The 14019-nt window shown below is 42.7% G+C and overlaps 1 protein-coding gene across 1 annotated transcript in view; it reads right to left on the bottom strand.

The window, feature by feature from the left end:
• MYO10 (myosin X) overlaps positions 1-14019 on the bottom strand; it is a 37998-nt gene that overhangs the window by 4851 nt on the left and 19128 nt on the right. The window contains exons 10-20 of the mRNA XM_008579644.1: positions 12659-12752; positions 11638-11693; positions 9958-10100; positions 9516-9710; positions 8361-8518; positions 6239-6362; positions 5286-5583; positions 4449-4656; positions 3490-3626; positions 2453-2573; positions 1561-2013 (exon numbers count right to left, since the gene is read on the bottom strand). Of these exons, the coding sequence (XP_008577866.1) occupies positions 1561-2013; positions 2453-2573; positions 3490-3626; positions 4449-4656; positions 5286-5583; positions 6239-6362; positions 8361-8518; positions 9516-9710; positions 9958-10100; positions 11638-11693; positions 12659-12752 (1987 nt within the window). The remainder of the gene's footprint in view (positions 1-1560; positions 2014-2452; positions 2574-3489; positions 3627-4448; positions 4657-5285; positions 5584-6238; positions 6363-8360; positions 8519-9515; positions 9711-9957; positions 10101-11637; positions 11694-12658; positions 12753-14019) is intronic.

Genomic DNA, 14019 nt, shown 5'->3' with positions numbered 1-14019 from the left:
ATACAGTTGTGGGGCCAGCCCGTGGCTCACTCGGGAGAGTGTGGTGTTGATAAAACTAAGGCCACGGGTTCAGATCCCTATATTGGGACGGCCAGTTAGTTCACTTGGGAGAGCGTCGTGCTGACAACCAAGTCAAGGGTTAAGATCCCCTTACCGGTCATCTTTAAAAAAAAAAAAATTAAAAAAAAAAAAAGAAAATACAGTTGAACAACACAGGTTTGGACTATGTGGGTCCACTTGCACACAAATTTTTTTCAATAAATACATTGGAAAATTTTTGGTTAGGTATGTCATGCATTCAGTTAAGTAGGCTATTATTAACAACTTTGCTACTTATGTAATGACACCCCCTCCCCATCGGGACATGCAGTGTGGCCATGATCTGGGGGGAAGTGGGCTACTTACTTAAGTAGTAGTTAAGTAATTAAGTTTTGGGGCAGTTCAAAGTCTTATGTGAGTTTCTGACTGTGCAGGGTGTCAGTGCCCCTAATCCCTGCATTTTTCAAGGGTCTGCTGTATATAGAGGAATGAACGTGGCTGTGTTTCAGTACAACTTTATTTACAAAAAAGGAGGTAGGCAGGATTTGACCTACAGGCCATAGTTTGCCAAACCCTCCTCTAGATCATTAGTGAAATTTCCTTTCAATAAGTGGCCTACTTAAAAAAAAAATACAAATCAGTTCTGTGTTGATGTTAATGGTTCAATTCCAATCATGAAACAAAAATTCTTCCCCCCTCAAACAGATGGTCATGGTGGAAAAACAAAAAAGTAAAATGCAAGTCCTACTCAGAGTTTCTAAATTTTTTTGGATCTTTTTAAAAAGAAGATTTTTTACCAGCATTAAAAAATTAGATCTATAGCTGCCATAAGAAATAATAGAAATTATTTAAGAACAGATGACATCTCAGTTTTGCATTCATTACTAATATTACAGAAGCCCTTACCACAAAGGGGGAGAAAAACTTTTGGGGATGTGGGAGGATGTTAATGCTAAAATGTGAGGGGCTCTAACAAAAGAGGGTGAGAGCAAAGTGCTCCATCTTGTCCTCCCACCACACGAAGTTGGCCACGATTCTGTTCTGAGACTCAGCCTCGTCCACGAAGCAGCACCTGCCTGCCCACAACGTACAACGGCCAGTTCTCACCTCCACATCAAAGAGCGTCGACCCGTAGCCAGGCCATTCCTTGATCAAAGCCATGTACTTGGCCATGGCCTGTTCCTGGTTCATTCCCTGAAATTTCTTCCACTTGTCAATNAAAAATTAGATCTATAGCTGCCATAAGAAATAATAGAAATTATTTAAGAACAGATGACATCCCAGTTTTGCATTCATTACTAATATTACAGAAGTCCTTACCACAAAGGGGGAGAAAAACTTTGGGGGATGTGGGAGGATGTTAATGCTAAAATGTGAGGGGCTCTAACAAAAGAGGGTGAGAGCAAAGTGCTCCATCTTGTCCTCCCACCACACGAAGTTGGCCACGATTCTGTTCTGAGACTCAGCCTCATCCACGAAGCAGCACCTGCCTGCCCACAACGTACAACGGCCAGTTCTCACCTCCACATCAAAGAGTGTCGACCCGTAGCCAGGCCATTCCTTGATCAAAACCATGTACTTGGCCATGGCCTGTTCCTGGTTCATTCCCTGAAATTTCTTCCACTTGTCAATGATACTGGCCCGAGCAGAGGAGACTTCTTCCTTAATCCACATGTCCACCATCTGCTCCTCCTCGACCTTCTGCCGTACGACGGAGCCCGTCCGGAAGCTCCGCCTCAGTGTCCCCTCCAGGAAACTCGTCCGCCTCTTCTCCAGCCGCTCGCACGGGGTGAAGCTTTTGGTTGACTGGCTGATGCGGGCCTTAAGTCTCTGCAGGGAATAAACCTCTTCGAGAGGTGGGACTGCAGCGTGCAGAGTATAATCCCCCTGCAGGTACTGGAGGCGCAAGGCAGCCAGAACCTGGAGGTTTTCTTCAGGGGCTGGATGGTGGCCATGGATCACTGCTTCATGGGCCTGAAGGGATGCAGTCAATAGCTTTATGGTCAAGACACTGCTGTGCTGCACGATGCCCACATGGCTCACTCCCTCACTCCATCCGGACTTCTCTTAAACGCCACCTTCCCTTATTCCCCTGTTCAAAATTGTACCCTAACCCCCCCACCCCTTCACTGCTGCAAGTTTAAATTTCTCCTGAGCACAGACACTGTCTAACACATGCCACATATTTTACTCCTTATGGCTCCTCTCCTCTCAACTGCAACAGTTCCTGGCACAAGAATTCAAATAAAACGTGTAGCAGTTTCATTCTACAAATGAATGAAACAGCGGCCAGCCTTGTCTGCTTGAACATCTGCCATGCATCATTTCTAAAAATCAGCAGTTACTTTATAAGGTATATTATACATTCATACATGGGTTTCACCCCTTACGTGTCCACAAAAGTTCCTTTTACCTGTTCAAACATAAATGCAAATTCCACACTGTCTTTTGGCACGTTGTCTGTGTCCAGGAAGCAGTAAAGTTTGAAGTAGAACTTCCACGGCAGGTCCCCCGCCTCTGAGGTGGCAGCCAGCCTACAGAAGTCAAGAGAGACTCAGAAAGCAAAGCAAGAGGTGGGCCTCCGGTGACCCGCAGGAAGCTGACTCTACATGCTTTATTCTCTGGCAGGATACAGACATTCTGCCCAAGCTCAGATAACAGTGTGGGTGGAGATGGGCACAGAGCAGAAGACTGAAGAACAGAAAGGCTTCTCAGAGTTCCTTAGTCATTGTATCTAATCAGAGGTGAAAAACCCACATTTCATCCTGGGCTCACTTTAAGAAAACAAATGGACAGCCTTTAGTAAATGAAGGTAACAAGTGTTTTCTGAAGGCCCCAATCTAATTAGTACTAGCTAAGCACTGTGCTGAATGCAGACAAAGAAAAAACCAAAAGCCGTTTCTTCATTTCCTTTACCAACCCGCAAAGAAATTACAATAACATTTATAAACATTGATATAAATATTTTTGTGGGGGGGTCTGTTGTTTATACTGACCAGAAGTATCTTTTGTGCTACTCAGGGAATATAAAGACAAAACACCAGATATTGCAGGTCTGATATTGTGGGTCCATTTTATGTTGTAGATATAAAATGTAGTTTGAAAAGTTGATAAGTTGGCCTGAGTCTATCAGCTGACCCTCAAAGCTAATGACAAGTGAAAACCTAAGAATCAAGAAATTCCAATATAATGAGTACAACAGAGGACTGAGGGAAAAAATAGGGGCAAAATACCACCAAGAAGTTAAACCATATTTGAGACCATGGCTTTATCTAGGAATCAAGAAAAACAGCTAGCAAAGAGAGACAAAAACTAAATATGCTTCAACACAGGTAAAATTAAACTAACTCACATACACAGTGAAGCAGAACATGGGATGGACATTCAAATCCTCAGTTCTTGCTCTTACTTTTATTGACGCTTTTGGCACTTTTGGGAGAAGGAACTTACTTTTCAAACTTTGCTAAGACGTCAGCTACGATGGTTCGGCTTTCAATGGCTTTGTCCATGTGTCCGTTGTACTCAAACAAGGCGAACATGTTCCTGCTGTCCTCCATCGCCAGGCCTCTGATCAGCTTCTCCACTACCTGCAAGACATGGCAACCTTCAGCTCCACAGGCTGTGGTCCCCACATGTGGTTCCAGATGTGCCTTCCTCCCCACCCAGAGGGAGCTGCTGGCACAAGGGCTCTGTAAGCAGCCTCCTAAAACCGTCATGTGCAGTCACCCCAGAATTTCAAAGGTGCTGCTTTTCCCTGGCTCTCTTGGAATTACTTTTATCTCTTCCTTGCCAAAAGAACACGGGGTATCTTGCCTATCAGTAGGGGCAGATGTTGGGCTAATTTCTTGCAAACGTATACACTAATAGGAAAAGTGAATGAAAGCTAAAGTCCTGCCTTCTATCTGATGAATTCACAAACGCCAAGAACTGTTTCTTCTACAAGCCTTTCAGGGTTTTACTGCACTTTTCTTTCTAGCCAATATGTTTTATAACAGCAAGTTTAAATTTAAAAGGAAAATGTGTTCATCTGACCCAATGTTCTAGATGTTCACATGGCAAAGAGAAACATCTCGTCGTAGAAGTGATAAAATACACCCTGTTGGCAGACACCCCTCGGTCAAGATGCCATCTCTACTAGATACTCAGCTGCTTCTCAGGTTAGCAGCAGTATGTCTCAGATACTTTGGCATGAGTTTAACTTCGTGTTTCCACTCGTCTTTGATACATATTTTTATCTCTGTATACATGTGGTTGGTTGCAGGTTGCACTGATTTCCTTGTTTATTGAGCAGCTGTGCTGTGCAAACTGCGCTGTGCATGCTGGGCGCTCTACTGAGGCACAGCTTTCCTGCCTTCAGCGTATGTGCAGTCACACGTCACACAGAATGAGAAGCAGCAGCCACCCCTCACCTCCCCAGCTGTAGTGTGGGAGTTGATGGTGATCTTGCAGGAGCCTCCGCCATGGCAATACACTGTGGATGTCATTTCCTGCCTGTGGATCAGAGCTTCTATTTCATCTCGGGAAGGCACAAACTCTCTGCATTTTGTTTTCTTAAGAGATTCATAAATGAAGAGGGCGTATTTTTCCATCTCGGTCCCCGGAAACTGTTCCCGTATCCTAGGAGACAAACACTGACCGTTAATTGCTAGACTGCGGATGGCTGACTGCTGGGAGCTGAGCTGTGTCAACGTTTTGCAGCTCAACGTGGTAAACGGGCCCCCCAGTGGCAAACGGAGCAAATGCCAGTGGCTTCCTGGCCGGGGCCTCAGTTCACCCCATGCAGGTTCAGTTTAAACACAAAAACCACAGAGCCAAGGTATGACTAAGAGCACTGTGGCTGCCAGCTCACCTCTGCAGCTCTGTGAAATTTGAAAGAGTCCTGGCTCATGCTGCCATATGAAAACTGTTCTCCCAGAGTTAACCAAAATCTTAATCTGACTGTTTCTACCTATCTGATCTGGAACAAATGTCCAAGTTGTTTTCTCTTCTATTTCTATAGAGTAGTGGTAATTAAATTTATCCAAATATCCTATTATTAGGACACTACACCAAGAGGGACTTCATCCTTGAAATAGCTTTGTGTGGCTTAAAGAGAAAAAGGATGTTTGCATTCTATAGGCTTGCTCAATTGACCTAAGAGTCTGACCCGGAGGTCCCTGACCTATGTGCCCTCTGTTCATGGTCTTCACGATCCCCTTTATCTGACCCGGGACCCACTGCACCTCCTGCAGGAGCAATTGCTTTACCTTTTCAGATGGAACTTGAGATACTTGAGAATCCCTCGACTTGGCAGAAAGGTGCAGCTCAGGCATGTCAGGATCTGCCAGCTGTACAGGTTGCCCACGCTGCCGGGATGGGGCACTTTGTTGGTCTGTTTGATGAGTTGGCAATACAGCTCATCTCGCAGAGGTCGGAGGTCATGCCCTGTCTGTAGGATGCCCTGGATTATTGGAATAGGGTCAGACATGGATTCCAGTTGCTGAAGGGAATTGAATATCTTGATGGCTTCATCCTGAAGGGTTGTGTAGCCTTTATCTTTGAGCACTAGGAAAAACAAAAGATGCAGAAGTTGCACCAGGGGTTCGAGAAGGTATCATCCGGCAGTAGACAAGGGGAAGCAATGAATGGGGTCGAATGGCTACTTCATGATGCAGTGGCCGCCACATTCCCTGCACATTAGAATCAGCCAAACAACGCTATAAAAACACAGATGTGGGTGATGTGCACTGTTGTGTCATATAACTGAGCTTTTTAATTACATAAAATGCTTGCTTAAAAGCTAGTCTGTTGCCAAACAGCTTCCATATTTGGAATGCCAAATCGTTGAGGATCTGGTTCTCTGGTACATAAAGGCTACTCTGAGTTCATGGGAAGTGCTGGTACTTGCTTCCATATTTGGAATGCCAAATCATTGAGGATCTGGTTCTCTGGTACATAAAGGCTACTCTGAGTTCATGGGAAGTGCTGGTACTTTCTGATTCCCCTTTAAGTTCCTTCTTTTACTACTATAATCCTTGCCTTCCTACAACCAAACTCTGAAATCCCTACTTTAGTAATGAATGAGTTATTTTGCCTTTTTAATAATGACGACAAAAAGAATCTTTGAGTTAAAACAAATGCTAGTATGTTAGAACTGTGGAGTTAGTAGGGAAAACAAAATCACGGTCTCTGAGGAGCCCAGGTGGAATTCTGCACTTACAGTTGAGATTTATGTCTCCGTAGGGAAGCGGCAGCAGTGGAGAATGCAGGGGGTGATGGGTATATCGAAGGATCGGGTTCCGCTTGTAGATCTGCTCCACCACATCCGAGTTCAGGCAGTTCTCCTTGAAAATAAAGGAGCCATTACAACAAAGAAATGAAGTTTACTGTAAAAAAGATATAGATAGATACCTAAGCAAACAAAATCAACTAGATTTTTCTATCCATGAATATTTTTCAAGTCTCAAACATCCGTAAGCCTAGTGGGGTGATGGTGGTGGGAATCCAGTGCTGATCAGCACGAAGACACCCACAATCTGCATTTGAGGATAAATCACAGAAATGCATTTTTCTTACACAGCTCACTCTCTTCATTTCATGTGTGTATATTTTCCCATGTCATCCAAAAATTTTCCCTATGAAAATTATAAATTTTAAAATTAACTTCTCTTGTTAATGAATTAGCTATCAATCATGTAGCCGAATCATGTTATCGGTATCTATAATTCATTTAAAAAATATTTTGCTACTTCTTTAATTGTTCTTTGGTATTCTCTCTACACCTGAAAACTCCACACCTCCTAATATGTTCTTGGGGAGACTTATTTTTCACCGTGCCTGCCTGCCCATCCACCCTTGAAATTTATGAGACATCTCACAGAATTACATCATGTATTTATGCTCCTAAAATATTAATCTGGGATATGAAAAGCCAAAGTTACTTTTAGAACTTTAAATAAACAGAGAATCTGGAGGAGCAGCAATAAATCATTCTATCGTGAAAATTTCATTTCCACTATGAAACTTGTTCAGTAATATCCGATTGAAAGCCAGAAAAAAAACTTAAAAAAATTTACATGGACTTAATTAGGGTAACTTGTCTCATTTTGTGAAAAGCAAGCTTTCATGTTTGGAAAATTCTGTTTACTCTGTCAATGTCTGAATTCAAATCAATTAGAGAATACAAAAATAGATTAAGATACAGATTTGAAGAGAAAGTATGGCTATGTGAGATTTTTTACTCCTTTCTCAAAAGAAACATTCAAAAAATAATTTTTTTTAAGGCTAAAAATGAAATTATTTGTATCTGGCACCCTGGGTTCCATGAAAGGGTCTGGAGTGTTGGAAAATAGCTGACTTGCTGGAATTTGGCTCCAAATACCCAGAAAACATATCACCTTGGAATCAGGATGCCAACTCTAATTTGGTGGGAAGTTATATACTATATCCTTCACCCTCTCCCACCTCCACAAAAGCAGCTGCCTCCTGGATCCAATTAGCTGGTTCCCTTTGATGACATCAGTAAAATACCTGCCTCGCTAGTATGCCAACATCTTTCCTGTCACAGCTCCAGTTCTTTCCTTTGCCTTGGGAATGTGCCTGCACCGGTAACTTGGAGAAACAGTAGTCAAAATAATTCCCCTGACCTGGTTCTGCATTAGGGACTGACCGGCTATGTAGGCAATGGAACCAGAATAGCCCATGTCTTCTTTTCCGTTCCCAGAAAATGAGCGTAATCTTCCTTGCTCATGGCTGCCACTGAATCATGCACTCATTCATTCCACATAGATTTATTGAGCAACTAACTATATAAACAGGAAATTACAGCGTAACATGATCACTGTTATTCCAGAGACTTGGGAGCTTCTGGATGTCTGGAGGTGTCTGATGGGGAGTTCAAGTGTTGCAGACCAGCCTAGGCTCTTTCTGAATCCACCTGTGCGGTCTAGAAACTGTACAGTGAGAATAGAATTATTGTGTTTCTCCTAAAAGGTCCCAAACCAGGGCCGAGGTGAAACTTGTGGCAAAGCAGGCTATCCCCAACACAGACCACCAGGTCCCTGTGATGGGGGAGCCCCGTAGCCCAAACTGCAGGTCATTGTCCTTCTGCCTGCAGTGCCCAAGAGCTGGGTTTGCCTTAGCAGCAGCATCTCACACCTCTCTAGAGACAAAATACTTTTAGTGTAAAATTTCACCTAAAATCTTACACTTAGATTCCTAAAAGCAGAGATACTCACATACAAAATTAACCAAGTGCTAGTTTTGACTGGAGAATGAAAATTGAGCTTGACTGATGTTGAGGTCTTGATATCCCAAGGGTAGAATCTGTGAGCTACTCTTACCTTGATATCTTGAATCAGCTGCTGGGTGGGGGTGTCAATCGGGGCCTTGGTGTCAGTCACATTTTGAATGGCGCTGGACCACCTGGTGGCCTCATTGAGCAGCTTGGTGTAGAGCCGGTAACAGTGCTTGCGCCCATACACGGTGACGTTCCAGTAGCCTGAAACAGCAGCAGCACACACGTTAACATCTGGGACCGAGGTGACCTTGTTCCAGAAATTCAGCATCAGTAGAAGCCTATGTTGTCTGTGACCTGAGCCCCTTTACATTAATCAGTTATTTAATTCAATAAACACTTGCTGAATTCCTACATGTGCTGTGCCATGCATGATGCATCCGGTGACAGACAAGAAACTTGTCCCTTGTATCGTGGAGTTTACAGCTGAGAGAGGAAGACAAACATTTAACAATAAACCCAGAATTATGTACATAATAATAAAGATAAACAATAACATGTGCTCTGAAAGAGACAGGTGTATGCTAATGCCCCTTTCTGGGCTCCTGTGCCAGAGTGAAAATTCTTCCCTCAGATTTCCCACTTTGCTTCTCCCTTCCTGTTTCTTCCCCTCTCCCTGCAGAAGAAAACGCTTGTGCTAAGCAGCCTGTGTGTTCGCAAACAAGCTGTCTGAACCATCACCCCGATCCGTCAGGAATGGAGCAACTATGTCTGAAAAAAACATAAAAATCACAACTAGCACCAAAAATAAAAAATAAATAATCTTCTAGAAACACTTCATAATATCACAAAAACAAAATGAAACAAAACAAACCTGTAAGCTTACATGTCTGCTTTTCATGCCACTAGGCTAAGTTTACGGACAGTCAGAATTTCTCTTTTATAGGTTGCAATATGACTCTCACGGTGAAAAAAATGAAAACACAAACATATAAAAACAAAGCTTTCTGTGGATGATCTGCATCTGTTTACATTTCCTTGTCCTTATAGAAACCTTACAAGTCCATAAATCAAGACCTCTCTACTATGTTTAAATACTACATGTTCATACAGCTACCCACAGACAAATAAACAGAAGAAGAGGTTCTTTGGGGGGGCGGGGGCGGGAATTACATTCTCTAGGGAGGAAGCTCTTTCCTTTGCTCAGAGCCAGCCTAGACCTTTCAAGCACGAGCCAGGTGCGAGCACGCGGCCTGGATACCTGTTTCTTTGAAGATCTTCTCGTCGGGAGGTACGACCGAGCAGAGGCTGTTGAGGACCAGCGTGCCCAACTTCAGAGCGTTCTTCTCTGAGCTCTTGTAGTAATCCAGGGAATTGTGAGTCAGCACAAACCACCGTTTCTTCAGTTTCAGGGAGGACAGCTTCGGACTGTTCTTTACTTCTTTGTGCAACCACCCTGGAAAGGAAGGTTCAGGCGTAAATTAAAACTATCAAGAGAAACCCCAGACACCAATCACTTGTGTAATAGTTACAAGTGGGTCACGTTTCTATCTATTTTGCCAGAAAATGGCCACCATCGTTCCTTATTTGATTATTTTTTTAAAGTTTCATGGGTCAAAATGGCTCGGTAAAGCTGCTCAAAATAAAAAGGCTGCAGATATTGCTGCAAATGAAATCAGGAGTCCACGATTTCAGACAGTCACCTCTCACTATGAATTCCTGGCCCTCCACTCTGGTGTCCCCCTTGGACCTCTGCAGCAGCGTGATCCAGTGGTGCATCTCCTCTGGCGTGTCGGCGTTGCAGTGCAGCACCCGGTTGGCCGTGATGATCACAAAAGAATTGGGTCTGAGTGACAGGGGAGAAGCAAGCAAAACCTCTTAGCTCTTCTGTCGGCATCACCTCAATCTGAACCAGGACTAAATGCCTTTTCCCTGGTGTGTGGGTTCCAGGGATACACACTGCTATACTATTTGTATTTTATATTAAGGCAAACCTTGCTCATTCCTGCAGGATTTATTTTATGCATCATTAACCTTTAAACTTGGAGCAACACATCATTCTGAAGGACCTGGAAAGGAAAACATTTCCTCATGCAAAACTTTCCAGATGAGACTCAGTTCCGGGAAGGCTAAATAAGGTGACCTTGGGGAAAAAGTTTTTTTTGATGCCTCTCCAAAGTCAATTTCTGTCTGCCTTGGGTAATATTTCTGTGGGTTGGTAATGAAATGTCGGACACCAGTAATAGAAGAGGATCAGTAAATAGGAGTAAGTGGAACAACTTACACACTTCATCATGCCTGGTACAAAAAGCCACCTGGGTCCGTGTTTTCAAAGCAATCTAACGAGGATGCATTTCCCAGTCATGGATAACATGATGATGGAAATTTACTCCACCTCCCCCCCTTTTTGTGAACACTTTCTTGCAAGTTTTCAAATGTTCACTGTAGTTAAGTGCTACAAAAGTTCAAGAAAAAGACGATTAACTGGACTGTAGTTGGCAGGGAAAGCTATGCAAAAAGCTATGAGGTGCTCCTTAAAAATTAAAAAAAAAAGATTTTTCTTTAGTTGGGAAGGGAGAGAGGTGGGAGGTGAGGAAAGGAGAAAAACCTGAGCAAGGATGCAAAGAGCTAAGCACGGATCAACCCAGGCCCAGCCGGGTGGACTGAAGGGGTTTGGGAGAATAAAGAGGCAGAAAAGGTAAGAAAGGAGCCTGATGCTGGGATATGGACCCTGGACCTTGGTGTTATCAGCATCATGCTCTAACCAAGTGAGCTAACCCGGCCAGCCCGAGAAACTTTCCTTAAAGTCTGCTGCAGGCCAGAAACAGAATTTGTGAGCAGCAAAGAAAAATAGAGATGATGAAGATAAAGCTCACTGGGACTAAGACTCCTAAGACCACCTCTGAAGGTAATTTGCCTTCAAAAACAAAACAAAACCAAACCAAAAACATGCTATGTTAAGGGTGCAGAGAAAGCAGAAATGTCAAGGAAATGTTTATAGTTTGATTTATTAACACTCTACATTATCTTTAAATCCTTTTCAAGTTCATTATTAAGTTTAGAAAGGGGAAGTACACCTGCCCTGTGCTGGAATATCATTTTCCTAAACAGGCGTTTTCTTCCTGTATGAATACCAAGTTCATCCCTGTGTCCAAATGAAGAATATTTCTTTTAGGTTTTTCTAATTATCTAAATGAGGTTTCCACTGTTTCCCCCAGCCCTCCAAAGACACCCAGAGAGGAAGAGCTTGGACTGCTGAGGTTGATGAGTTAGGAACACACAGCCTAGTGTGGTTTTCACAGCCCAGGAAAGGGGACCCCAGCCGCATACAGACCTGTGGGCCTGTGCAGGTGATTGATTACACTTGTTACATCTGAGCTTACCTATCGGGGCTGTCGGAGGCGCACACGGAATCAATCAGCCCCACATCCAAAGTGCCCTGGAAAAGAGCAAAGGGTAGACAGCGTGAGAGAACCCCTAAAGTAGGGCGCACATTTTAGTCATTTCCCTTGATTACTACTCCTTAAGCAAACAAAAAAGTCTCCTATTTTAGTTAACTGCAAAATAATAGTTTTCTAACAAAGGTCACCGCCTTTTAGTGAATACTGACAGCCTCTTAACAGGGCAGAATCTACAGCCCATTTATTCAAAAAAATTATCAATTAATCATTCCCTCTTGTTCAGTGAAGAGCATTTATGAACTTCTCTCAATAGCAAATGTGCTGATTTATACTGCGACCTCAAATTAAATTTTACAGTTATTGTGCTAAGAAACTCATTTGATTCTAAGATTTTCTTTTGAGGAAATAGAACTTTATTTCTAAAATAGGATTTTATGACTTTGTACATGTGTCTAGGATAGAGTGAAGACAGAAAGAACTCAATTCAGAATTTAATACAATTTAGAATATACCAAGTCCTTTGAAGAAAAAGTATAAAGTGCTTCCAGGTCTTCAGGGAAATTAGCCATTTTTTTTTTTTTTGGTTCTTTGAAGGGTTTGAGGTGAGAGAATAAATAAGGATGGACTGCCACTTGTAACATTCTAGACTTTATTTTTTTTATGCATAATCTTTAACCCAAATGGTCATGTTTTTCTCTTTTATTATTATCTCTTACTTTAAAAAAAAAAATCTGGGCCGGCCCATGGCTCACTTGGGAGAGTGTGGTGCTGATAACACCAAGGCCCCGGGTTCGGATCCCATATAGGGATCGTCGGTTACCTCACTTGGGAGAGCGTGGTGCTGACAACACCAAGTCAAGGGTTAAGATCCCCTACCGGTCATCTTTTAGAAAAAAAAATTTTTTTAATTAAAAAAAAAAAAAAAATCTGGAAATTCCCAGTCCTGCCCTTTCTCCCATGACGATTTCCGTCCCCGGCCCCCACCCGGCCCGCGCTCACACACCACGGCGTTCTGCGGGTTCGCCTGCTCGTCGTGCATCTCCCGAATCTCCTGGTCGGTGGACGCGTGGACCTGACTGAGCACGCTGAACCACTGGCTGTGGGGAAGAGAGAGCCACCGTCACAGAGCAGCCAACCTCTGCACTGGCAGGTCAAGGGCACCCTTCTCCTCTGTGAAATGACTTCTGGGGACCTTTAGCTTTTCATCTGCCTAATTCTCACGGGTAAATGTGGGTTTCATACCACCAAGAAGCAAAGTTAAAAGCAGCAGCCAGAGTAGCCCTAAGTACCCTATGTTTAACTTTAGGTCAATGGAAGACTCTTCCCCCAGGTCCCACAGACCTTTACAGATACCTGCTGACGATGACAATGCATTCCTTGAGAAATTGGCAGCAAATAATGAAATCCTTAGTTCTACCCAAAATACTCATATCGAGGATCTTTAGTGAAGATATTATTTATAATCTAGGGGGCATTCAGGTGACTTTTCTTTTTTTGAAAATAAATTTCAAAATTAGAAGGTTAATAATGCAGCAGGTCCCATCTCAGGATGGCCACGTGATACCCATTTCTCTAGTCATTTCCAGGACAGGGTTTCCATCCACCTGATAGGATTTCTGTTCAAATGAATAAAACCATATTCAAGATGGAAATCAAAACAACTGCTTGCAGTAGAAAGGAGAAAATTTTGACCAGAGAACGCCTCCATCTTCATTCCAAATGTGTTTTCTCACTTGCAGTCTCATCAGAATCAGAGCATAAAGGAAAATATGTCGACTCCAGAAAAATCATGAACGAATGTCATGATGTAACTAGAAACACAATACACGTGTGAGGAACATGACCATAAACAGCCATCCGTCCATCCAACATTTACTAAGCAACTACAAAATGTGAAGAGGTACCAAATGTGAGAGATGTTGGGGCATTTTCTTCTGCAGGGGCTAATACGACATACAGACAACACTCTTACTAAACAGGGCAGAGGGAAAAGCACTTGGTATGCAATGAAATATTTAGATGAAAAAATAACACCCATATGTAAAGGTGGCCATGTAAATTATTTAGAGCAAAACACTAAAATCTATCTGCTGTGATTCCTGAAAAAAAAATGTGACCAATAGCTTGAAAATAATCAATATATAAGACTCTCAGGAAGAGTCTGTATAATGTTAAGGAATTCATAATATTAACAGGGAATTCATATTAACAATTCATATTAAGAGAACACCTTAATATGAATTTATTTCATCAATTTTGGTTAACCAAAAGACAAGACTTCAGTCATTGTTTTACTAAGCTCAAAAATATCCCAAATCAAACACTGAAAAACAAGCACATTCAAAATGTAGGCCACACAGAATC

Source organism: Galeopterus variegatus, unplaced genomic scaffold (assembly GCF_000696425.1).
Source record: "Galeopterus variegatus unplaced genomic scaffold, G_variegatus-3.0.2 Scaffold1935, whole genome shotgun sequence".
Taxonomy (NCBI): domain Eukaryota; kingdom Metazoa; phylum Chordata; class Mammalia; order Dermoptera; family Cynocephalidae; genus Galeopterus; species Galeopterus variegatus.
Note: the sequence above shows the minus strand (reverse complement) of the source record. Positions and strands in the feature narration are given on the sequence as shown.